A 24,870-nucleotide genomic window follows, 5' to 3' on the forward strand; every position below is an offset into this window, starting at 1 on the left:
TGAATGTGGGATGTCTTTCCATTTATTTTTGTCTTAATTTCTTTCACCAATGTTTTATAGTTTTCATTGTACAAAGTTTTCCCTCTTTGATTAGGTTTATTCCTAAGTACTTTATTCTTTTTGACGCCATTGTAAATGGAATTGTATCTTAATTTTATTTTTGGATCATTCATTGATAGTATATAGAAAAATAACCGATTTTTGCATATTGATTTTATATCCTACAACTTTGCTGAATTCAGTTATTAGTTCTAATGAGTTTTGTGTGTGGAATCTTTAGGGTTTTTTTACATATAGGATCATGTCATTTGTGAACAGAGATAATTTTACTTCTTCCTTTCTAATCCAGATGCCTTTTATTTCATTTTCCTAATTGCTTCCAATACTATGTTGAAGAGAAGTGGTGAGAGTGGGTGTGTTTCTGATCTTAGCAGAAAGGCTTTCAGTCTTTCACCATTGAGCGTGATGTTAGATGTTGGCTTTTCATAGATGGCCTTTATTATGTTGAGGCAGTTTCCTTCTATTCCTAGTTTGTTGAGGGTTTCTATCACAAAAGGGTGTCAAATCTTGTCAACTAATTTTTCTGCAACAGTTAAGAAGACCATGTGGTTTTTGTACTCCATTCTGTTAATGTGGTATATTGATTTTTATATGTTGAACCATCCTTGTATCTCAGAAATAGACCCCACTTGGTCATGGTGAATGATCTTGTGAATGTACTGTTGAATTTGATTTGCTAGTACCATGCTAATCTTTTTTGTATTGTTCCAGTTTTAATTCATGTACTAGCAAAAGGAGCACACTTGTGGATTTACTTTTTAAATGGGACATCATGTAAAAATACATAGAATTTTGATTATCAAATAATGAGCAAGAATTCTTTCCTGTGGTTAAACATTGACAAAAATTATGACACACACGTTAGTTTTTCTGCTGATTGTTTTCTTTGAGATACTGGGCATCGCCTCCTACATAATATACTTCAATCTGAAACGTCAGCATTGACTGCCTCCTCGGAAAGTGCTGTGAAACAATGTGGCCCATAGAGAGCATGTGGATGTGTACAGTAATGTGCAGAGCATGTAGAGTGACAGAGTCTCTCCTTGACCAAACTCTAGCCAGTCTTCTCTGAGCTGTTTCTCGACTCGGCCTCAACAGATGTGAACAAAACATTAATAGTTTCTAACAGCAAAACTCCATATCCCTAGAATGTCCCTAACTCCCTTAAAGTACCTGCCTGAAAAGGCTCAGGCAGCCAAAGGAATTCACTGTTTGTTCCAGCCAGCACCTGAAGATGGATCCTTGCTTCCCAGCCCCTGAGGGAGGGTAGAAGGCCAACGTCCACAAGCACCACTTAACAAACCCAGATGGGTTTCACAAGGACCAACCCCTTTTTCCGCTTTTTGTAAATTTTCACTTCCCTGACTCTAGTGAGCACTCCCTCTCCCTTTAAAAGGTTGTGTCACCTCTGTACAAAGTCGTGTGCAGTTTGTGCTGAACTCTTCCCTATCCCAATAGTATGTTACGGATTAAAATCTGTCCTTACCATTTTAGTGTCTGGCTGTATCTTTGACAAGCGCGTAGGGAGAGGCGGGTTCAATTTTTTTTTTTTTGGCTGAGTAGAGATCCTAAGGGCAGGCACTCAGGACCGTGAGGGACACGATTCTCTGGAGAAGAGTTCCAGGGGCAGGCATTCTATTGGGAACTGACACCAGCTAAAGGGATTTTCTGCTCGGCTTCACAGCTCATCGGACTTGCCAGGAGTGGCCTAGAGCTGGGAAAGGATTAACAGGTGTTTACAACGCCCAGGGATGATCTGTGAACTTCCCGGGAGCCTTCCACTAGATACGGCCCAAATCGGGGCCAAAGGAAGAAGAGAAACTCGAAACGGGGAGCGAGTCTGGGAGATGACGCTGAGGGAAGAAACAAAACGGAATGCCTGAAGAAAAAGCTGGAGCCACTGAGACGGACAGTCTCTCGCGGACCCTTCAGAGTCGGTGTCTGGAACCCCGCGTCCGCGCATGCGCAGCCCGCGCATACGCATGCGCCCTGAGCAGCGCACCCCACCGCGCATCCGCTCCCGCGCAAGCCGTGAGTCTCGCGGAGTCCCGCAGCTCATGGATGCTGTGGGCTGCAGTCCGACGTGCTGTGGCATCACATCGCGTCTGCGATACTTGCCAGTTACCCGGGAGGCGGTGCTCCGGCACAGAAAGACGGGTGAATTCGCAGCTTTGAGCCCTCGCCTCCGACCTTTTTATCTCAAGATGCTCAGACACCACCATCCGCAAAGCAGTTGGCAGTTGTCTCTCTCTTAGGAATTTTAAGTTTGTTTGGAAGCGGTGCCCGGGTTCCTTTTTATCTGGAGACACCCGGGACGTGACGGACACCTCAGAAATATCATGCCTCCTATGACTTCCCTAGGGCGCAGAATTGTAAAGTTTAGTGGTAGCTGATTTTAAAAAAAAGGAAAAGTTCAGAAACAGACGCTTGCATGTGCACAGAATAATCTTGAAGTCCGAACCAGCAACTGATAACTGATTCCCTCAGAGGAGAAGAAACTGGGTGCTGAAGGGCAGGGATGAGAAAGGAGGGTGATGTTTGGTTCTGTCGTTTGAAATTTGTCCAGTGCACGTGTATTATTTTTTAACAGTTTGTTCATTTGCCTAATTTATCAAAATGTAGATACCAAGGAAATTTGGAAACTTAAAAGGTCTGAGTAGAATTCTGTCATGTGTGAAGCTAAAACGTCTTAGCTTAAACCAAGTATTCCTGTTTATTTCTGGATGGAAATCTTTGGGGGCTTGGATGGAAGAAAAGGAAAAGAGGAGCCAGGCATTTTTGGAAAATTATCAGCAGTGGTAACATACAGGAAACTGAAATATTTATCATCTCAATGACTGTATGTTCATTCTGGATTTGCTGAGGAAAATTAAAAAGTAAACTTTAGTGTCAGCTCACTGAACTCAAACTTAGATTGGAAGGGGACATTTGTTGTTTATTTTTGTAAAGGAAATTATTTGGGTGTGATTCACAGGGTTGAGACCTAAAGTTCCTCTCCTCAGTAAGGAGAACTTCCCTTGGTGAGGAATCTTCGGACTGATTATGGTATAATCCTGTCCCCAACCTTGCAAGATAACTTCAGGCTCCCTCCTCTAAGGGAGGTGATAAGAAAAAATTAAACAGGCAACTGGGCCTAGGAGGATTCGCACACAAAAAGCTCATGTTGAAAGAGGGTCTGGGATACCCTTCATTTGCTGGGTCAAGCTGAACCAGTGCACCTTTGTTCCCTAGTGAGTGGTGGTGGATCTAGGCAAAGGTAGGAATTTGGAACTAGAGGCTGGGGATCCAAAAAAGTTGCAAGTGTAAAGACAAAGGCCAGAGGTGGTAATTTGTTGCCTCTGGTTTGCCTTGTTTGTAAGTAGGAAGTCAGAAGTTGAGCTCCCAAATAAAATATTTTAGGAATTGTGGTTCTTAAGTAACTCCAAATGTCAGAACATTTACAGAAAAATAAATGAAACCGAGTGGGTAATGCAGCAGTCACACTGAGCAGCGCCTGGGGATAGAAATTCCCCCGCAGAGGAGAAAAAACACATCACAGAAGAGCATACTTGGTAAAATTTATTTTAAAAAAAAAAGAACAAAAACAATAATTTATGCCCTTGGCAAAATAAAGGACCTTGTCAGTATAAATGTTTCTTAGAAAACATATGAAAAGATAATATAACATATTAATAAATCAGTATTAACATTACAGCAAAAATAATGATTCTATAATAGTGAGGATATTTCTGGCCCTTACACAGCAGTCTTTCTGGAAGGTTCTCTGATTCCTCCTTTTTCTAATACAGATGTGCCCTCACTTTAAGGAAGCCTGATGCACACAAATCTAAATTTAGGAAGTTGATCAATTAAAGGATATTTATTTGCATCACAAAATAATTCTTTACAAAAAACATCAGCAAAAAGGTTTCTGTCAGGGATCCTTCAAATAGCAACTTTGCCTAATATGTTTAGAATATAATTAACCAAATATGTGTGTCCCCAACTTCTTTCCAGTTATAAATTCCATTGCATAAAGCGAGGTGTACCTGAAGCGAGGCAGTAACAGAGCTGGGCTTCAGAGCTGACTGGAGAGAGTGTGTTCTTACTTAGTGTATGAGGAAATGGTGGAGGGTACAAGTTCTCTCAAACTTTTGCTTCTCTCATTCTGAACTCATGTTTTTCTTGTCTCAACTGCTTTCTGGTAAACTTTGTTCACCTGGTACTCTCAGGAAAAAAGGAGGAAATCACATGGGAGGGGGGCAGATTAATGAATTAGTGAGTCACTCCAGCAGAGCAGAGGGAGAGGAGAATCTTGGATTGAGCGTGTATGTGGATGTCACGGGAAGAGCAGGCGCAATCCTGAATACTTGACACGGTGCTGTTGAAGCCCCTCTCCCAGTAGGGCCACCTGACTCCCTGAGGAACAGCAGGGCCCAATCCAGCCCACCCCAGGTGGGATACATCCTCAGGAGAATGGATGAGGGCCTATTTGTCACACTCCTCCTGGCTCCCTTCAGCGCAGTGGTAATGCTGCTCACAGAATTCCTGGATCCGGCTGCAAGCCTCCAACATCATCACCTCGGGGACTGTGATTACCACTCGGAAAAAATTCATGTACTCGAAGCACTGCAAAAATAAGAGCCCGTTATTTTCAGAGCAATTGAATCTGGTACTAAGACCACCCTAAAATGGCCAGGGCTCTAATCACCAAGAAGCAGTGATGCCATTTTGTCAGGGCCATCAGTTCATTCATTCCCCATCACTATGGTGCTAAGTTAGTAACTGAGTTAACTCATCTTAAAAGGGACTTGTGGGACAAGCTTGATTTCCTCCCACATAGAATGTATGTTTACAACTGTTCTTCCCAGTATGCATGGGATAATGATGGGAGAGAAACAAATTTTAAATAGAGGCCATGAGACCTATCAGTTTGAATCTTATCAAATGAGAATACGCTTTGTTGGAGGAGGGAAAGTCAAGCTAAAAACCAGGTCAGAGAGAACTCCCAGGGCTATAGAAACTGTTGAGACTGTCCTGAGAGAGACACAAGCACTCACTGTTGATGGGAGGCAGTGGACGGATTGCTCAGCAAGTAACTTCTCTGTGAACTCCACATCATTCTCAAATTCTGGGAAGTGTTCCATCTCAATTCCAACCTATACCAATAATAGGAGAGAGAGGCATACTGATCAGAAGGAGAGGAAACAGCCAATTTCCTATGCTAAAAATTAAGGTATGGTCTACTTTAAAAGATACCTTGGAACTCTACCACCAATAACTAAGAGTGCTCTAGCACTTATGAACTCATGAAATTTTTCTCAGGGAAGAGAAGATATATTTATATTAATATTTTAGTTTATTGAAGAGTTCCTTCCTGGATGCCAAGAAATGAAAGCTGGAAATAGAATGCCAGTGTTTCTCAAAAGAGACACTATTAGCAATAGGGCCAGGCAATTCTTTATTGCATGGGACTGCCCATCCCCGCCGCCCCTGCCCAACCCATTGCAGGATACTTAGCATTCCTGGCCCACAAAATGGCAATGGCACCAGCAAGTCATTCTGAAAACAAACAAAACTCCCTAGGGAAACAGTATCACTCCCAATTGAGAACTAAAATGGTATGGAAAGCCTCTTATTTATGTCTTATATATTTCCTGTGTCTACATATTAAATGATTCTCTGTACTGAAGAATTAAGTCATTTTAAGAGTTTTATGAGCACCAAGGTTAAATTACATCAGTGGGAAAATTCAGAATAGGACAGTTCCTAACCTGGCTCACCATCCTAGCCGGTTGTCTTTGTGAATGGTGGCAGTCCTACTGACTGGCTTCCCTTTGCTCTATAACATGCATTGATCTAGTGCCTGCCATCCGCATACTTACCATGAGGTACATGGCCCCAAAAGGGCGGACTGGCTGGAGCCCAGGAATGGCAGCCAGTGCCCCATAGCAGAGATCAGCATTGGACTACAAGAGGAGGCAGAGAGAAATCAAGGATCAAAATTTAAGTAAAAGAAATACCGGAAGCTTCATTTTCTGAGGGTTCCCATGTATACATGTTAAAATAAATTTGATGACTTTTCTTTTACTTAAAGAAAGAAAGTAAAAGAAATACCAAGTCATCAAAAATAGGTTGAAGGCCAGGAACCTAGTTTTGATCTTCTGGCACAAGGAGTCAGCCAGAAAAAGCTCCATCACTTGAAGTTTTTGGCCAGGAGCAGAGTGAATTGCCACAAGTGAGAGAAATGTATGGGTGGATAGTTACACTGATGATACCTCCTGATACGGAAGCCCTATGTTGGGACAGTGCTCCAGAAATTAGAACCAATTATTCCTAATTCCACTGGTGGCATTCTCGAACTCCCAGACTCCCCAAGTGGAAGGCCGCACATGGGCTGCCCTTACCTTGAGGAAGCTTAGAGTGTTGTGGTAGAACTCTGGGGGGGTGCGACGCAGGATGCTTTTCAGAGCTCCCTGGACAATGGTACAGGGTCCCAGTATCCGCTGACTCAGCTTCACCAGCCCAGCTCGGATCTAAAATTCGCCCAAGAAATATTTAGTTTTTCTTAAGCGTCCCTATTTGGGGGATTCTTGCTCTGACCTTTCTTTCTATCAGATTTTTAATCTTGGGAAGTAATGGTGCCTAGTGGCCTTCTTCGACCACCTGGGTTTATAGCCCAGCTCTGCCACACATCTGCTGTGTGACTGCCAAGAAGAAAAAAGTTGGGGGAAAAGCCTACCTTGTCACTCACAAAGTAAATGCATACCCTAAATTACACCAACTATTTTGCCACGTTATTCTCACCTCACTGCCAAAAATGTCTCTTCGGTCATGGATGAGAATCCAGCCCAACCTCCAGCCTGGAACCAGCCAGCGCTTGGCCAGCCCTCCACAGGACAGGATGGGGACATTGTTGCTGAGGTTGGCCAGTGGTTCGTATTTGCAATCCGCAAACACCTGAGGAGAAGAGGTGCTGGTTGCCTTCTTGTTTACTTCCCTCTGGAATTCCAGATCCCACACCTCCCACACCTCCTTTTCCTTATATCACTAGGGACAGGGGGCCCGGGTTAATGGCTGATTCCTACCCTGAAGCATGATTGGGATTCTAAGAGGCTTCAGGGGGCATTATCCAAAGACATTTAATTTGGTGTCTGGTCTAGATTAAAGGAAACCTACAGTGAGGAAACTGACCCTTGCACAGTAATATGTATAACTCCAAGAAGCTGGCTCTGTGAAATCAGTGACTATTAAAGTTACAGATTTAAAAATAAAATATGGGCCCCCAATCCCTTATCCAAAATTCCTGGCCCCAGATATGTTGCAGAATGCAGAATGGTTTGGACTTTAGAAAGGCCATGTAGGACATTTACCATACTTTATGTAACACTTCCAGAGCACTCTAGGGTGGTACCCATAATCAAGAATATTAACATTTCTGCGACTTCCCCTATAGTCTTAACAAATATATAGATCTATAAGTGGGATATATAAAATCTACAGATACCTTTATGTCACGTCAAATCAGGTTTTGCAACCAAATGAATTCCAAGAATCTTTGGACTTCCAGAGTGCTTTGGAAAGTGTTTTGGAAAACTGGCTAAGCAGTTTGTATTTGCTAAAATTGGAGTGATGCTGATTTTCTGTACTGAAAGGAGTTGCTTCTGATTATTCTGGTTTCTACCTCTAAATATCCCATAAAATAATTTATGGGATTGAGAATATCATAGTGATACATCCAGAGCAAGACTCACCATGTCTCTGTAGATCTCATCAGCTAAGATGGGGACACACTGCCTTGCAGCCACTGAAAATGAGAGAAACATGCTGAAACTATTTTCGATGTGAATTGCCTTATCACCTAATATTCACCTGATCTTCTTGTGCTTTGTATTTCCTGTTTGTGTGTTTTGTCTTCCTCTTTAAGAACTATAAATTCTTCTGATAATCTGGCCGGGCACGGTGGCTCACGCCTATAATCCCAGCACTCTGGGAGGCCAAGGCAGGAGGATTGTTTGAGCTCAGGAGTTCGAGACCAGCCTGAGCAAGAGCGAGACTCCGTCTCTACTAAAAATAGAAAGAAATTAGCTGGACAACTAAAAATATGTAGAAAAAAAAATTAGCCAGGCATGGTGACACATGCCTGTAATCTCATCTACTCGGGAGGCTGAGGCAATAGGATTGCTTAAACCCAGTAGTTTGAGGTTGCTATGAGCTAGGCTGACGCCACAGCACTCTAGCCCGGGCAACAGAGTGAGACTCTGCCTCAAAAAGAAAAAAAACAACAAAAAAAATGCACCAAAAATTAAAAAAAAAAATTCTTCCAATAATCTTCCAGGACACAGAGCCTAAATTTGCCATTTAATTAACTAGATAATTCAACCTTCTCCTTCTACATGATGGGAGTGGTGAAAAGGCAAGTATTTTTTCTTTTTCTCCTTCTTTTAGGCAAGTCCTACCACTCCTGTGGCACACTATTGACTGGAGATGCCAGCGGAATCCCTCTACCTCCATCACATGCTTGAAACTTAGGGAAGGGCTTTTTTTCTTGTTGTTGTCATTCCACGAAAGAGCTAAAGGATTCTGTCCCCATCTCCTCCTCTGAAGTCTGCCAGACTTACCTGCTAGAATCTTCTGAAGATGACTTTTACTGAACACTGACCCACAGGGGTTTGATGGATTATTGATAATGAGACAAGCTGTCTTTTCATCAATCAGAGATTCCAGTTGTTTCAGGTCAATCTCCCAAGACTTCTCTGGCTAAGGAAGAAGAAAGAGTGAGGCTAAGATGATTCTGAAAAATTTAGGGGAAATACTCACTTAACCCAAGAATGCAATGTAAATAATAAAATGTGTCTTTGGCCTCAGCCACCCACTTTCAGACCTTCCTCTCCAGAGGTAGTGGTCATACATTTTTACAGGGTAGTAATTGAGCACTTGAGTCTAAAATTAAAAAGTTATTTACCAACAAGTTGTAGAGTTTGACCTCAATTCCCATAGATTCAGCCAAAGTCCTGTAGAGAGAGAAACCCGGTCTCGGAGCCAGGATGTTTTGCCCTGGGTTGGCCAACACAGCTAAACAAAGTTCAACAGCCTGACTGCAGCCACTTGTCAGAATGACATCCTGTGAAGAAAATAAAAGGTTAATTTCATTAGGGGTTCCAACAGCAACAGAAGAAAAGAACTTGTTGGATGGATGAGTTGGGAACAATAATGAACTTACTTTAACAAGTTCTAAGTAAAGTAATAGGGACTGTACTAAGCCAAATCCAAAGAAAATTAATACATGCATGTATGTTCATATCTAACCTGTTAAAAACTGCTGGCCTCTTAATATACAAATCACTTTTAAAAGGACAGATTGGCCATGATTCAGCAAACTTCCATGAGAGACCCTACTGACCTTAGACTTTTTTCACTTGGTTATTTATTTACTTTTGGCCAGAGATTTGAAGCCTGTCTCTTCTCTGAAATACATCTCTTATGTTAGAAAATAAAAGACACCTCTTACGTTAGAAAATAAATAACACCTCTTATGCTAGAAAATGTTGACCCCACACAGTAGACTATAGAGGAAAGGGCATCATTTAAACTTGGAACTGCTATCAACCCAATATGCCATGCTACCTCTGTCTTTCTGTCTGAATGACCTTAAGGTGAATGAGAAAAGCTACAAATAAGAAAAGAACCTGTTGGTAAAATTTAACAATTTAATGGTTTGGTGTTTATGAATTATTCTCAAATGATCCTTTGCAGACAATCAAATATAGGCAATTTCTGGGTTCTCTGAGCCTCCTTCAGACAGACACCACATAAGTTGTAGGTGATGTCATTATCATACCATAATGACATTAAATATAATCACTAATCAGTGACCCCCAACGGTATTAGAAGTCTTCAAATTGCTAAAGGGGAATTATCCTCCACTTTTTCTCCCTTGAAACTCTTACTCCTTGTGGGACAGAAACAAGGAAAAGGGATATAGTTTACCCTAAATTGCTTCAGAGCTGGTACCTTGTATAAGGCTCACCTTAGCTTCCAGGGGTGCCTCAGGGCAGTGGTAATAAGAAGCTATCTCCTCTCGACTGGCGAGGTAGCCTGAAAGAAGAGTAGAAAGTGGAAGGTGGAGTTTTCATTCCTCAGCTGACAGCTGTGCCCCAGAGGGTCAACATGGGCTTCAGTCTGCCTTCTGCCCCTGCTCAGAGGACATTCTATTTAGTTTAGCTCTCAGCCACTGTAGATAAAGGAGATTCACTTTTTATTTTACAATTTTAGTATAAACTCAAATGTATAAACAGTAAGAAGACCTCCCCAAGCTATAAAATACTCTGCACTGTCTTGACTACTGTGATTATGTTTTATTCTATGTAAAATAAAGGATTTAGATTATTTCTAAATCTCTTTTAAGGACTGTATTTTTTGAAAAGTTATAATCAATGCATTTGATACATGTGGTCTAAGTTTTTTACATTATATAACATTCCTATAAGTATTTTTGTAAAAATTTTTTCTTTTGAATTATTTTCCTGTGCAGTATTTCCAAATGTTGGTTTACAAGCTTGAAGTATTGGCAGTTTCATGCCCGTTATAATATTTTTAAAAACTTTTGTCCAAAAAAACAAGTTAGCAAAGCTAGAGGCACTACTTCATAATGTTTGTTAATAGATATGAATGGATCTCTTGAGATTATGTAAATCAGCACTTCCTTAATTGTTAATGAGAAAGAACACTTTTCTAGACATATTTCCTTTGGCATAAAAATGTTTAGATCCTTTGAACATTTGTGAAATGGAGACTTGGTTTTGCTTTCTCAGGTTGAATTAGTTCCCTAATATTTTGGATATTAAAATCATTACAAACATTTTTTATAATCTAATTTTTGGTCATGATTTTGGTTTTAATTGTATGAAACTTTATAAAATGTAAGCAATCACCCTAAAAACCGTGTCCCTGATATCTCTTTGAAGTGTTTTTAAAATACGATTTTAGCATGAAACTGAGTTTTTATTCTGCACTAAGAATATGTTTCTATGTACACATATACACAAGGGGGAAAAATGTGCAACACTGAAACAAAGTTCAAAGAATCACTTATTTTGCCAGGATCTTTAGGGTGGAAATTTTTAATAGAAGAAAATAATTAAAGCTAAACAGGAGTAATTTCTATCAGAAACAACCTTTTATCCTTCAATATGATAGCCCATTAGCGAGCCTCCTGGCTCAGCTTCCCAAGTAGCTGGGACTACAGGCTTTTCACCTCTTTCATCTTAAACAGCTACAATTACATTTCAAAATGATCAGGATGTAATGAAGATAAGCCTTAAATAAATAGAGAAGAAATAAAGCAAAGAAGCTATTTACAAAGAGCAATAAGTAAATTAATTTAGGACTTAGAGGACCCAGTAAGCAAGCAGCTCCAGCCAGACTCAAGTCCTTCATACTAGAATTTGTAAGGGTAGGATAGAAGCATTGTTTAAGAAATAGGTATATTTGGGAGCCTTAAGGGGAAGTGCCAGTATGCCAAAGGAAGCCAGGAAAGACGTTGGACTTTGATGCCTTATGATTAAGCCTCCTGAGACTCCTTTCCCAAAACCCAAAGGGCCATTTAATCTTAGCCTCTCCTTAGGAATTATGCATCAGGAAAGTGAAGAGAATTGGTAGAAGTTTAGTCCTATTATAAGAGCACTAAAGATTTGGAAGCCACCAGGTATAGAGTCTTACCAATGGAGGAACTTACCAATGGCTGGGGCATAACCATTATATTTCCCTGAGTCCAGGGCATCTTTTATTGCTTGAGTAACTTCAGGGTCTGTAGGCAGGTTTCCAAACACAGTTGGATCCCCTTGTCATGGGAGGAAAAAAACAAAAAGAACCACCAAGAGGTTACCCTCCCATATCCAGCACTAGACTCACCCTCCACTCCCATCTTCTCCAACCAGCCCAGGAGGATGGGAGTGGCATGGGGACAATGACAGCCCTTCAGTCTTGTGTCCCCAACTCACCAATTGACAGAGAAATCATGGTTTTGTTTGGATTTGGCTTCACCTTCATGCTGTCTACGATGGCCCGGATGGGATTAAAAGTTTTGTTGGACATATCTGATGGCCTCACGCACCATCTGGCCTTCCTGCTTTTCATTTTTCCTGGCACGGAGCTTCTCCCGCTGAAGTTGACATGCACATCCCGAACTGAGGGGAGGTTGCCGTTGCCGTTGCCGTTCATCTGAATCACGTATGGGTCCATCACTAGCAAAGCCTACAGGGCAAAGAAGGAAGTCTCCATGATGTTGGGAACAGGGCGCTATGCTACATTTGGACCTAAACATCAAGGTGACTTCAGTAGGTGTCTCTTTCCACACTCTTCCTTTCTTCCCCGCCCCCTACTTTTTCTTGTAAAGTAGCTTTACTATGAATGAGGGGAATTTTAAGACTTTTTGCTGAGATGAAAAGTAAAGCAAGAACCAAACCCACTCTACAATGTTAGCAGAGCGCATTCAGTTGAGTCCTTATGTATGGTAAGTAGGATTGGCTATGAGCAACTGTGATCCCTGTTAAAGCTTAACTATGCTCTAAGTGAAACCAAGGAGAAATAACATGAAAATCGTTAAAACAATTAAAACATAGCTGCTCCCTCTTTCCATGCAGACCCTCTCCAAAAAAGAGTCTCCCTAATGCTTCAACATTCTGCGTCTTGCTCTCTGCAGAGAACTGAGAAGAACCACTCCACCTTGTTAGAAATTTAGTGTTAATATTATTGTTAACAAGGCCAGGTGCGGTGGCTCACGCCTGTAATCCTAGCACTCTGGGAGGCCGAGGCAGGTAAATCGCTCGAGGTCAGGAGTTCAAGACCAGCCTGAGCAAGAGCGAGACCCCGTCTCTACTAAAAATAGAAAGAAATTATCTGGCCAACTAAATATATAGATAGAAAAAATTAGCTGGGCATGGTGGCGCATGCCTGTAGTCCCAGCTACTTGGGAGGCTGAGGCAGGAGGATTGCTTAAGCCCAGGAGTTTGAGGTTGCTGTGAGCTAGGCTGACACCATGGCACTCTAGCCCAGGCAACAGAGCGAGACTCTGTCAAAAAAAAAAAAAAAAAATTATCGTTAATAAAAGTAAAGCCCCTTCCCACATGCATCTTACAGCCCTGGACTGAAATGAAGTCAACAGACCAAAATGAAAAAAGCAAACATCCCACCCAATCACAACCCCTAGATCAGCTGAGGCTTGAGGTCTTTACCTTCCGAGTGAAGAAGAAGCAGCCTTCAAGCAGCCAAACCTAGAAGCTCACTTCGTCCTTCTTTGACAAGGTGCAGTGACGAGGAACCCAGATGCAAAGGCTGACTCCAGAAATAGTCTCCACGACTGGGCGTGGGGCCTGAGGCTTTCATGCTATTGGCTGGGTGTGAGAGCTGAGCAGCACCCAGCCCTTCCGTGGCCCCTCCCCTCCCCTCCGAGCTCGTTGCTGCTTCTTAGCCCCAAACCCCGCCCACCACCCTCAAATCAGGAATTTGTCCTCACTTCAAACACCTGGGAGTCTCTGTGTTAACTCTCTCTGGGCACTTTGTGCGATATTGTGAGGACTGCCAGGGGGTAGTTTTGACGACAGTTGGTCATTTGTATTAAATCTTTTTTTGTTACAACACAATCTATTAAAATTTTAACAGTACAGAGATATATAAAGTAAAAAGTGAGGGTCCTTCCTTGCATCCTACTGCCCGCACACCCCATTCTCACTCCCAGGGGCAGGCAGTGATGACTCGGCTCTTTTATCCATTCACATGGATAGATGGAGGTAAATAGGTAATAGATAAGACATACATACATAATTTTACAGATTTTCAAAACACAGATGGGATCGTGCTCTACCCCTTATTTGGCAACTTTTTTTTTTTTTACCCTTTATTTGGCAACATTTTTTTTTACCTCTTATTTGGCAACATTTTTTTTTCACTGCCTACATCTTGCACCCCTTTTTTGTTGTTGTTGTTAGTCCACAAAGTTTTACTCCACCCAGAACAAATTGGGCAGTTAAAATAAATTAAGTTCTATTCAACAAATATCTTAAAAAGTACAGGGTCTCCAAGACAGCCGACACCTGTGCAGTTTTATCTTTCTACTGTGTGTGAATTCTTCATTTACCTGCTGTGGAACTATTGGAAGAGTAAAATGTCAGACAGGATCCACACAAAACAACTTTGCTAAGCAAAGCACAAAGTCCACAGCAGAAATCCCAACATTCCTGTGCGCCTATGGAAAAAACCACCTATTCAAGGGTTAAGAGAAGCCTCAGTGACCCTCAGCCTTCAGATACTATGTTTATTTATTGGAAGACAAAGAGTTATTACATAAGTTCTTTCTTCTCCATCTACGTTTCAGTGATTTAAGTCTCCAGTAGGGTTGAACACAGTTTCCCCTGCTTATCCTGGAGGGATACGTCCAAGACCCCCAGTGGCTGCCTGAAACTGTGGACAGTACTGAACTCTATAACTACGTTTATTCCTGTACAGTAATGGCAGGTAGTGTCTACAACAGGATATGCTAAACAAAGGATGACTCATGTCCTAGGTGGCATGGAGCAGGATGACGCAAGATTTTCTCAAGCTGCTCAGAATGGCACACAATTCAAAACTTATCAATTATTTCCTTCTGGAATTTTCCATTTAATATTGTCAGACCATGGTTGACCACATGGGACTAAAACCTCAGAAAATGAAACTGTGACTAAGGGGGAACTACCATATGCTGCCAAGGACATCCTTGTCATAAATGTTGGTTCACATATTTTATTATTTCCTTAAAATAAATTACTATACATTGACTGACTGTATTGAAAAAAATAAGCCTTCTTTTATTTTTTTGGTAAAGTATGATATATCCTTATATAATAAATTCAAATAGGGATGTTCATAAACTAAATCCTGATCACCTTCCCTCCCCACAATCACCATTCCATGGAAATGACTACCTTTAGTCATTTCTCGTGTACCCTTCCAAATGTTTTCTATGTTTATACAATACTTATATAGCTGGTCTGGGGGTTGCATAAAAAATAAATTCTATACATTTGTTCTGTAGTTGCACTACCTAATATTGTAGCTACTAGACACAAATGGCTTTTGAGTACTTGAAATGTGGCTTGTCTGAATGGAAATGTGTTGTAAAATACACATTATAAGGTTTTAAGACCGGAGTCCACAGGAGGGGGGCGGCGTAGCTGAAAGTTAAAGTACCTCCTGGGTTTTGGCACCAAATGTAAGGTTTTTTGGACTGGCCGGTGCCAGAGAAAGAAAGACGAGCAGAGTTGAAAGGGATAAGTAAAGAGGCTTTATTGGGGTGTTCTTGGGTGAGGGTAACGAGTCCCAAGAGAGGGACCCGGGCGAGATTTTCAGGTCTCGGGAGAGAGAGAGAGACCCAAAAAGTCACATCGCCCAGAAGTCTGAGTGAGTTTATATATGTTTTTAGGGCAGGGGGTAAGGGTTTTTTTGTCAGGAAGATTTATGGTGGGGGAGAGCAAGGAATTTTCCCTTGCAGTTTTAGGGCAGGTACTGAGAAATAGGAAGGGCTAGTGGTATGTGTGTGACTCTTCTCAGGGTAACCATCCAGGTGTGGTCGTCCTTTAACTTAGCTGGGCCTTGCAGCCATTGTCCTTGGCAGGTCTCATGGGCTTCTTCTTTTTCCATTAGGGAGGGGAGAGGTGCCCGCCACCAGCCTTACATACATCAGGTTTCAAAGACTTAGTATATAAAAAAAGAATGTAAAATATCTCATAATAACTTTATATGATTGCATGTTTAAAGAGTATTTTAGATGTATCAAGTTAAAATATTAATACATTATAAAAGTAACTTCATCTATTTCTTTTTATATCTTAAAATATTTCTACTAGGAGATTTGAAATTACGATGTGGTTTACATTCTATTTCTATTGAACAGGGCTGTCCTATAGCTTGTTGTTTAAAAAATCATAATATTGTGTGGACAGTTTTTCTATTTTCATACATACAGATAAACTTCATTCTTTTTAATGGTTACATAATGTTTAACTATTATACTCTCATAAGACATGGGGCAGCCTCCAGTTGTTTTTCTATTACAAATAAAGCATATTGAATTGAATGTCCTTGTACATTTATGATTGATTGGGAAGTTTCATAGGTACCCTGTTATTTGAGGGACAGTTTCCCAGAAGTGGAATAACATTCCAAATACTGATAGATCTACCAAATTGATCATTGATAGACTATAGAAAGAAGAGACAATACAAATACATCTTATCTTGATAACCTGTTGGAGTTCAGACTACCTGTCAGGACAAGATATCCTGCCTGAGTGATGACACAGGGAACCAACTAAGTGTTCCTATAAGGGTTCTCCAGGTGGACAGGGACTGAGAGGTGTTAAACAAAGATTATTCAATGAAACGTGTTAAATCATAGTGAGGCAGACTTTATTCAGGACCACTGCACTAGGTAGAGGGACCACTACAATGGGATTTCGCAGTGAGGGAGAGAGATTGGGCTCAAATCTGATTCCAGTGTGGGCAAGTGGGGATTTATAGCCATGGAACAGTGTATGGAAAATGACTGAGAAGAAACATCCAGAGTCAGGGGAACTCTGCTGACCTGGCCTAACCTGAAGACCTTGCTGAAGAAGGTCAGAATGATCAGACATCATTTAGGGGATGGTAGAGGATGAGAAACCCAATCAGATGTCAAGAGTGGAAGTTTCTTGCTAAAATGACTTAGCAGGGTTCTTTGCTAAAACTGGATTTTATTTAATCAATAAAAAAATAAAAAACAAATTTTAAAATTTTGTTTAAAAACTGGATTTTTTTAAGGAAGTACACATATGGGCTTAAAGGAGGGTCTAGGAACCTGACTAAAGTTTGGCCAATCAGAGAATCTCTGTCAGAGGTTAAGACAGTTCTTGATATTGACCTTCAAATGAGCTAGATCAAGCAAAGATGGGATTGTCTCAAAGTCAGAAGGCTGTTGTGACTGATTGTTATCACTCAAGGTCTAGATTGTCAAGGGTTCCAGCTATCCATGACACTCAGCCTGTAACTCACACCTACAGCCTGTAACAGTGGTGTCCTGTCTCTACCTGGGCATTAAAACAAGACCCTTAGATTATTCAATTGTTAATCCCTCCTAAACCAGAGCAGCATCAGCCCATCTATGTCTCTATTTTCAGTTCTTCCTCATTGTTTGGTCCCTGGGGTGTTCCCTTTTTATCTTTGGGGTGTAGGCATTTTGTTGTATTTTATCCAATATTTCTAGATATTTTTGTAACTGAAGATTTTCCAGGTTATCCTGTCCTTTACATTGTCAGAAATGGAAGTCTCCCTTCACACTAATTTGAAATGTTACTTTTATTTTGCACTAAATTCCTGTATCTCCCTGAATTTGTTTATGGCATACTTTATTCTAGAATATTCTCGAGTATTCTATTCCAGAATGAACATTTTTGCAGTTCTTCATACACACTGCCAGGCTGCTTTAAGGAAGGCCAATTACCTTCTGTCAGTAATTGTTTGCAAACCCTGGGAATTATTTTCTAAAAAAAATCTTTGCCAAATTGATTGATGGGGGGAAACTGTATTAAAGTGGTAGTGTTATTTCTGTCCAGTCCATATTAGGGAGGGTGGTCATCTTTCGTGTTCATTAGCTCTTTGCATTTGTGAATTGTCTATTCGTGTCCCTCACCTGTCTCTCTCTACGGGGGGATTCATCTTTTTCTTAGCTGAGACTTCAGCCTAGGAAGCAACTGCAAGGCAACAAAACAGCTGCTCTGAGATCACTGGCGCAGTCTCCTCTGACTCATCCCGCCTGGCTCAGACGCAGGTTTACAGGTCAAAGAACAGCAAGCAGCCCAGGATTTTGGCCGGGAGTCCTGCAAATAGTACCACTGACGCAGAATCTGTGGGGCCGAGGGCATGTGTGCACGGTGAAAGGGCTGCTGTGTCAGAAGGTCGTCTGCAAGGACACACCCTCATCGCTGCTTCAGCAGGTGACAACTGAACCTAAATCAGCAGGAAAAACAGACAAAGCAAACAAGTTTTGATAACACCCCTCTTCTGTAGCTAATGTTTTCCCTCAAGAGAAACTGGACAGAGGACAAACGACAGGACCCAACTCTACTTGGGAATCTTTCCTGACACCAGGTGAATTTCACCGGGCAGACAGAGCCCAATAAACTGTAGAAACATGCACAAAAGGCTACACCAACCAGCCACAGTTAAGATTTTTCATTCAGAAACCAAACAACAACTTTCATTAACTTTTTTCTTAAGTATTGAACTATTCTTTGCCATTTTAAAAAGTATTTTTAAAATTTTTAGAATTGTAAAAAATGCATTAACATTAAATTTATCATCTTAACCATTTCATTTATTCATTTATTTATTTACTTTGAGACAGAGTCTCACTATTGGCCAGCTAGAGTGCAGTGGCATGACCATAGCATGATTGGACACCCTGTGCCTGCATCGAGTCATATAATCTTCACATTGATCCTAAAAGCAGAGCCTGTTTCATCCCCACTTCACAGGTGAACGCTAAGTCACACAGGTAATCAGTGGAGAGTTGGCGTTCAAGCATCTCAATCTGGCTCTAGATCTCACTACACAAGGCTACCTCTCTTTAGAGGACAAAGTGAGTTGGGAAGCACAGTCCTTTCCTCCCTAAGGAATATAAAAAATAGAAAACATGAAGAGAGAACCAGCTAGGGAAACCATAAGAAAATAATGAATTAACTACGTGGATTAAGCATGGACCATTCACTCGCCTTCCGTTGCTCATTTTCTTACTAGTTATTTTGTATCTTTCCATCCTGAATCATCATCAGTCATTATTCATCTATTGGAATGGATATGTTCTAACTTCCTGAGTGGACTGTAAACTCCCTCAAAAGTACACAATAGGAAACATTCTGTATGTTCTCAATGTCCCCCTTTATGGATGGCACGGCACTTTATACAAGCCATGTTCCAAACTTGTTGGCCACTTGGCAATGAATAGCACAGAAACCAGGGGGAAAAGTATGGTAGAAGAAGTGGCAATTAAAGGGAAACCAAAGTCCTTACGTATTTATAGTATTTATAGATGGTGGGGTGAGAAATTTAGGAGGGATTAGGAAGCTAGGTTGGACTTTGATAAGTTATAATGCCTTACATTTATAGAGAGTTTGGGGTTTGATCCCACATTCATTATCTCAATTATCTCATGATAATTGTCTGTCTTTCTCTCTCTCTCTCTCTCTCTCTCTCTCTCTCTCTCTCTCTCTCTCTCTCTCTCGCACACACAAACCCTATGAGCTAGAGGGCTGTCAGAACAGAGAAGTAAGCCTGGTTGAGCTTTCATTTTTTTAATTAAACTTTTTATTTAAAAGAGTTTTAGATTTACAGAAAAGTTGCAAAGATAGCACAGAGCTCCCACATACCCCTCACCCAGTTTCTCCCTTTTTTAACATATTATATTACCATGGTACATTCTTAGTCACAACTAGGAAACAAACACTTGCCTGTGAATATTAACTAAACTCCACACTTTATTCATATTTCATGAGTTTTTCCAGTAACATCCTTTTTCTGTTCCAGGATCACATCCACGATACCACATTATATTCAGGGGTCCTGTCTCCTTAGTCTCCTCTAGTCTGTTACAGTTTCTCAGACTTCCCTTGTTTGTCATGACCTTGGCGGTTTTGATGGAGAATGTTCCTCAATTTAGATTTTTCTCATCGTCAGAAGGGGCCATGGATTTTAGAAATACCAGTTGAGCTTTTAAGGTTATGGTCATTCACTGCACATCAGAGTTCTAAAGGTTAAAAAAGAAATAGAATCTCCATCTGTTTGCTGATTGAGGTACTTGCTGGCTACCTCTCTCAGGGAGCTTAGCAAACAGCACCATCCTGTTTGTTTTGTGCTTTGCACAACCAGTTAAACCATGCTCATTAACTCAGTCATTTTTATGTAGATGGAACTTGATGTTCCTTCATTTGTGTTCCTTCAGTTCTTATCATTCATCAAGAAAGAGTATCATTTGTACTCACAGAAGGCACCGCTAAGCAAATACACCTAGATACTTGGGAAATGGTTCTGCAGTTCTTGCCATTCTGACAATCAGAATAATCTAGAGTCCAAACCATGCTGCAACCCATCATCCTACCTCTTGACCACAATACCCCATCATTTTGTAGTAATAAATTAGTTGATGGTGGTTTTTAAAATCGAGATATAATTCACATGCCATAAAATTCATCCTTTTCAAGAGTACAATCCTCTGAATTTTAGTATATTCACAAAGTGGTACAACTATCACCACTATCTAATTTCAGAACATTATTATCACCCCAAAAGGAAACCCTGTACCCTGCACCCATTAGGAGTTACTCCCATTCCTCCCTCCCCCTAGCCCCTGGCAACCACTAATCTACTTTTCATCTCTATGGATTTGTCTATTGTGGACACTTCATAAAAGATGGAATCATACAATATGTGGTCTTTTGGGTCTGACTTCTTTCACTTAGCACGATGTCCTCAAGGTTCACCCATGTTGTGGCATGCATCAGTACTTCATTCTTTTTTATGCCTGAATAGTTTCCATTATTCACACTGGATATACCACACTTTGTTTATAACCGGACAGTGGCTATAGCTAAAAACAGACACACGAAAACACCAAGAGACCACTTTATAGAAACCGTTGCTGAGTTTTCCACCACAAGCAGGCAGTAATTGACTCACATGTGTGTTTAGCATTGCTGTGTGTCCTACAGACACAGGGGTCAAGGGGACAGATACAGACTCTGCTGCCATGGAACTTAGAGTCCAGTGACAGAGATAGACATGAAGCAAATCACTATGCAAATAAATATAAATTGCCATTAGAACAAGTGCCATGGGAGAGAAGAGCCTGGGTGAGGGTAGGAGTTAAGGAGATCATCACTGAGGAAGTAGCATTATTTGAGTTGGAAAGATGAGGATTTGGCCAGAAGAGAGGAGGGAGAGAGATTGCAAGCTGTGAAAATAGTGATGGGCTAGGGGCTTGCAGAAAGTGGGGGTGCACTACGTGTAAGAGGGGAGTAGTGGACATTGAAGCTAGAGACGTGGCAGGGAAGTGGGGCACTGGCTGGATTGTGCTTATGGATAAAGTGATCAGTAGCTATAGCAGCATCTTCTTGCCAAAGGACAAGGCTTGAACTGTTTTTCAGCACACTGGGGCATTTAGAAATCCTTCAAGCTGCTCAAAATTAGGCAATTTGTCTTCCAGTCCAATAACGAGCAATTTAGGTCCTGAACCTTTTTCTTGCCCACTTGTGACATAGCCTAGACATGTCGTTATCTGCTGTGATGCTGGATGTCTCGTGTTTGCCTCTTTAAGCTCATTCTTTGCCCTTCCCCACCCTCCTCCTTGCTCCTGGGGACTGACCTGCCTGAACTCCCATCCGGAGATTCGAAGGAGATGTGTGCAAAGATGTGCGATTAATCCTCTTGCTCCCTTCTCTCTTTCCTTTCAATTGAGTGATTAATGCTTTACCTCCAGCTCCCTTCTTGTGGAGAGACTGTCTCCATATAGCCTCCCTCTCTGGGTTCTTGGAATCAGTTCCTCCCCTTATTCCATGAGGCCTCACTGGGGCCAACTCCCCTGTTGGTTGCTCTAACCCCTGCTCACACCTTTTCTGGCAGACTTTAGTCTCCAAATATAGTTGCAACAATACGTCCATCCCACGTGTTCTTCAGCAGTGCAAACTTGCCAGGACTCCACTGAGAGGTAGGGTCTGTTTCTCTACTCTCTTGAATCTGGCTGTGCCCTGTGACTGCTTTGGCCAATGGAAGTTGGGGTAAGTGTTGCTGTGACAGTTCTGGACATAGGTTGGCTTCTTGCTTTTGTGACCCTGAACCACCATGTAAGAAACCCAGTTTACTCTGCTGGAGAGAGAGGACACAGAGAGAAGCACTAAGGTGCCAGACAGGTAAGAGAGGGAGCTACCTTGAATGTCCAGCCCATCTGAACCTTCAGATGACACCAGACCGAGATGACTGTCACTGCATGAGAAGTATCCCAAGCAAGATCCACTCAGCTATTCCCAGTCAACACTCGCAACCACAAGTAAATTATTTTATGCCAAAATACGTTTGCATATGGTCCCTTTATTAAACTCTTCGAATTGCCTAGTGTTTGTGCACCATCTGTTTCCTTCTGGGACTGCATAGACCACAAGCAAAAGTGTCTGACAACCAAAATCTCACCCCTAACTTCTACCGTGGATTACAGAATCCCATAAAGGTTAGAATAACCCCAGAAAGCCATCAGCTTGAAGTTACCCTGTATACATGGGTCTCCACCCATCCTATTTTAAACACAAGACCTCAGTCACCTATTTCAGGACTTCTTTTTACGAGTCACTTTCAAGAGCAGATGTAGTAGGACAGGCCATTCTGCTGCACATTAAACTACTCATACGCTCAAAAAAGCATCATTTTTTTCTTTTTCAGGCTAAACAAATCAGTTTTTTGTAGCTTCCTCAAAGGCCCTGTAATTGGTCAACCCTTGTGTTTTATTCCTTGTCCCTGGAAAGATTTCATGCATGGTGGTACCCAAAACAGAGTCCAGCTCCTTTTATAAAGATCTAACATTTCTCTCTCTTACTGACCTTTCTGGGATCCCTGGGCTCAGGAGTCTTGTCCTTTAGCTTTTTACTCCGGGCCTACATTTCCCCCTGCAGTGAGAGTTGTGAGCTACAAGACAGGACTTTCCCTGAGGAAGAGTAGCTGGGGTAGCACAGCACAGTTAAACCTCCCCTGCCCTGTGCCTCAGTGGATAATACAGGGTCTGCCTTCCACACAGGGCAGGGGCTGAACCCAGCTTCTCTGCTGCAGGAAGTTCTGAGCAGATCTCCATGGTCTCTAGTTCTGAAGAATTCTCTCAGCCAAGAAGCACAGAGTGCTCCAAAGGTTAAAAGGTCTTGCCACCCGCCATCCCCCAGAGAGGCCTCAAGGTCAACCCTTCCCTACTCTGCCTGGAAACAAGCACCAGAGATGATGCAACTGAGCAAACTTTTCCCAGATGCACTGCTGGGATCTGCGGAGGGGAGAGGACCGTCGCTGGGGGCCAAATCACAGCGAAATTACCCAAGTCTGGGAACATCGAGTTCCCTCAGGACCACAGGCAAAACAGAGAAGAGATGCAGCGGGGTCTCCAGGCTTGAGAAGAAGCCCATGGAGTATAGATCCCTGTCAGTGGGAGAAGTGGTGGGGAGAGCATGAGAAAGAGTAAGGTAGGGTATGAGGATTCAGGTGTGAACCAAGCCAAGCCTGGAGGGGTGGAACAGTATGTCTACTTGTCACTGAAAGCTCTTCCACAGCAAGAGTTCTGCGTCCACATTTCATTAATATACTCAGTGCAATAAGCATTCATGAGCCAGGCTCTGTTGTAAGTGCTGGGGACACAGCAGAGAAGGAAGTAAATGAAGCCCTGCTTTCATGGAGCTGACGTTCCTGCAGGGGAGAGAAGCAATGCACAAACAGAAAGCTATTAATTTATCCATTAATTTTTTTACCATCCCACTCTTTTTCTAGAAGTTATTTCTAGCCTAGCTGGCTGGGGATCATAGGACTTCCCTCCTAAGCAAGTGCAACAAGAGTGCACCGGGCCGCCACAGCGTGTCGCAGCGCGGGAGGAAGTCATCTTGGGCGTGCTGCTGGGTCTGGGCTTCTCCCATCCAAGCGGAGGCGGCCTCCTTTCTCCTCCTCCGTCTCCACCCCGTGTTCTGGGTCCACTTCTGTATCCTGGGCTTAGTGAGTGTCACTGACTGTTGAACAGCTGGCTGTCCACACTGGGCAGTTTAATGACTCTCCAAGTCCGGTCTCTAAGGTGGGAAGTCATGCTCGGGTTCGGGAAGGATGGGAGAGCAACAGGCTCCCGGCTCCTCCGTCCCCTCCCGGCCTCCCAGCCTCAGCCCCCTCCTTAGCCAGGGTGGTTCCAGTTTTTCCTCTTGTCTGTCTTTTCAATCCATTGCATATACACTGTGCCCTGTCGGTGCATTGATTTGCCAAAAGCCTTTTTCCTTCCTTTCCTAAAGCAAAGAAAATCAAAAGCTCTGACTTTCACGACTATTATCTGTAAAACGGACTTTGAGAATCCTCTTTAGAAGGCAAATGCCGAGCATAGATTCCTACTGTGCTGTAACAGTCCTCAACTTCCCTGTGAAGTGAGCACCCCTGGGGTACCCCTGGCAAAGCAAGGTCACAGATGAAGGAAAAAGAAAGGCACTTTAATGTCCCTTCAGGCAATATTTGATGATCCTTTACGACCAAATTTGTTCATCGTTGTGATGCTGGTGGCTTTCTTGAGAGTTCCATGAAGATAACAGCTTTCTCTGTTTTCTCCCTTAAGATATGTTTTCTGGATTAGAAAACAATTTGCAAGTTTCTTATAAGGTTACCCATACACTAACCGTACAACCCACTGCCAAGAAAAGAATTTCACTCCTAGGAAAAGAGATAAAAACTTACATTCACACAAAAACCTGTATGTGAATGTTTATAGTGGCTTTATTCATAATTGTCAAAAACTGGAAAGACCCTAAATGTACTGCAACTGGTGAATGAATAAACAAATTTTGGTACATCCATAAAACGGAATATTACACAGCAATAAAAAGGAACGAACTACCAATACCCCCATCAACATGAGAGAACCTCAAATGCATTAGGCTAAGTAAAAGAAGCCAGGCTCAAAAGGTTACAGACAATATTATTTCATTTACAGGATGTTCTAGAGAAGACAAAATTATTGGGCTACAAAACAGATCAGTGGTTTCTCAGTGGC

The 24,870-nt window shown here is 41.9% G+C and overlaps 1 protein-coding gene across 1 annotated transcript; it reads right to left on the reverse strand.

The window, feature by feature from the left end:
* Positions 1–3,605: 3,605 nt before the first annotated feature.
* Positions 3,606–13,373, reverse strand: TAT (tyrosine aminotransferase). Its single transcript, XM_045533233.1, has 12 exons — positions 13,275–13,373; positions 12,042–12,294; positions 11,777–11,881; positions 10,070–10,137; positions 9,005–9,163; positions 8,661–8,799; positions 7,794–7,846; positions 6,847–6,999; positions 6,447–6,575; positions 5,925–6,008; positions 5,100–5,198; positions 3,606–4,668 (listed from the first exon to the last, which is right to left on the reverse strand). Exons 2-12 carry the CDS (start codon positions 12,280–12,282, stop codon positions 4,528–4,530), a joined length of 1,371 nt encoding a protein of 456 aa, XP_045389189.1. The 5' UTR covers positions 12,283–12,294; positions 13,275–13,373; the 3' UTR covers positions 3,606–4,527.
* Between the last annotated feature and the right edge of the window lie 11,497 nt (positions 13,374–24,870).

This window comes from Lemur catta, chromosome 20 (assembly GCF_020740605.2).
Source record: "Lemur catta isolate mLemCat1 chromosome 20, mLemCat1.pri, whole genome shotgun sequence".
NCBI lineage: Eukaryota > Metazoa > Chordata > Mammalia > Primates > Lemuridae > Lemur > Lemur catta.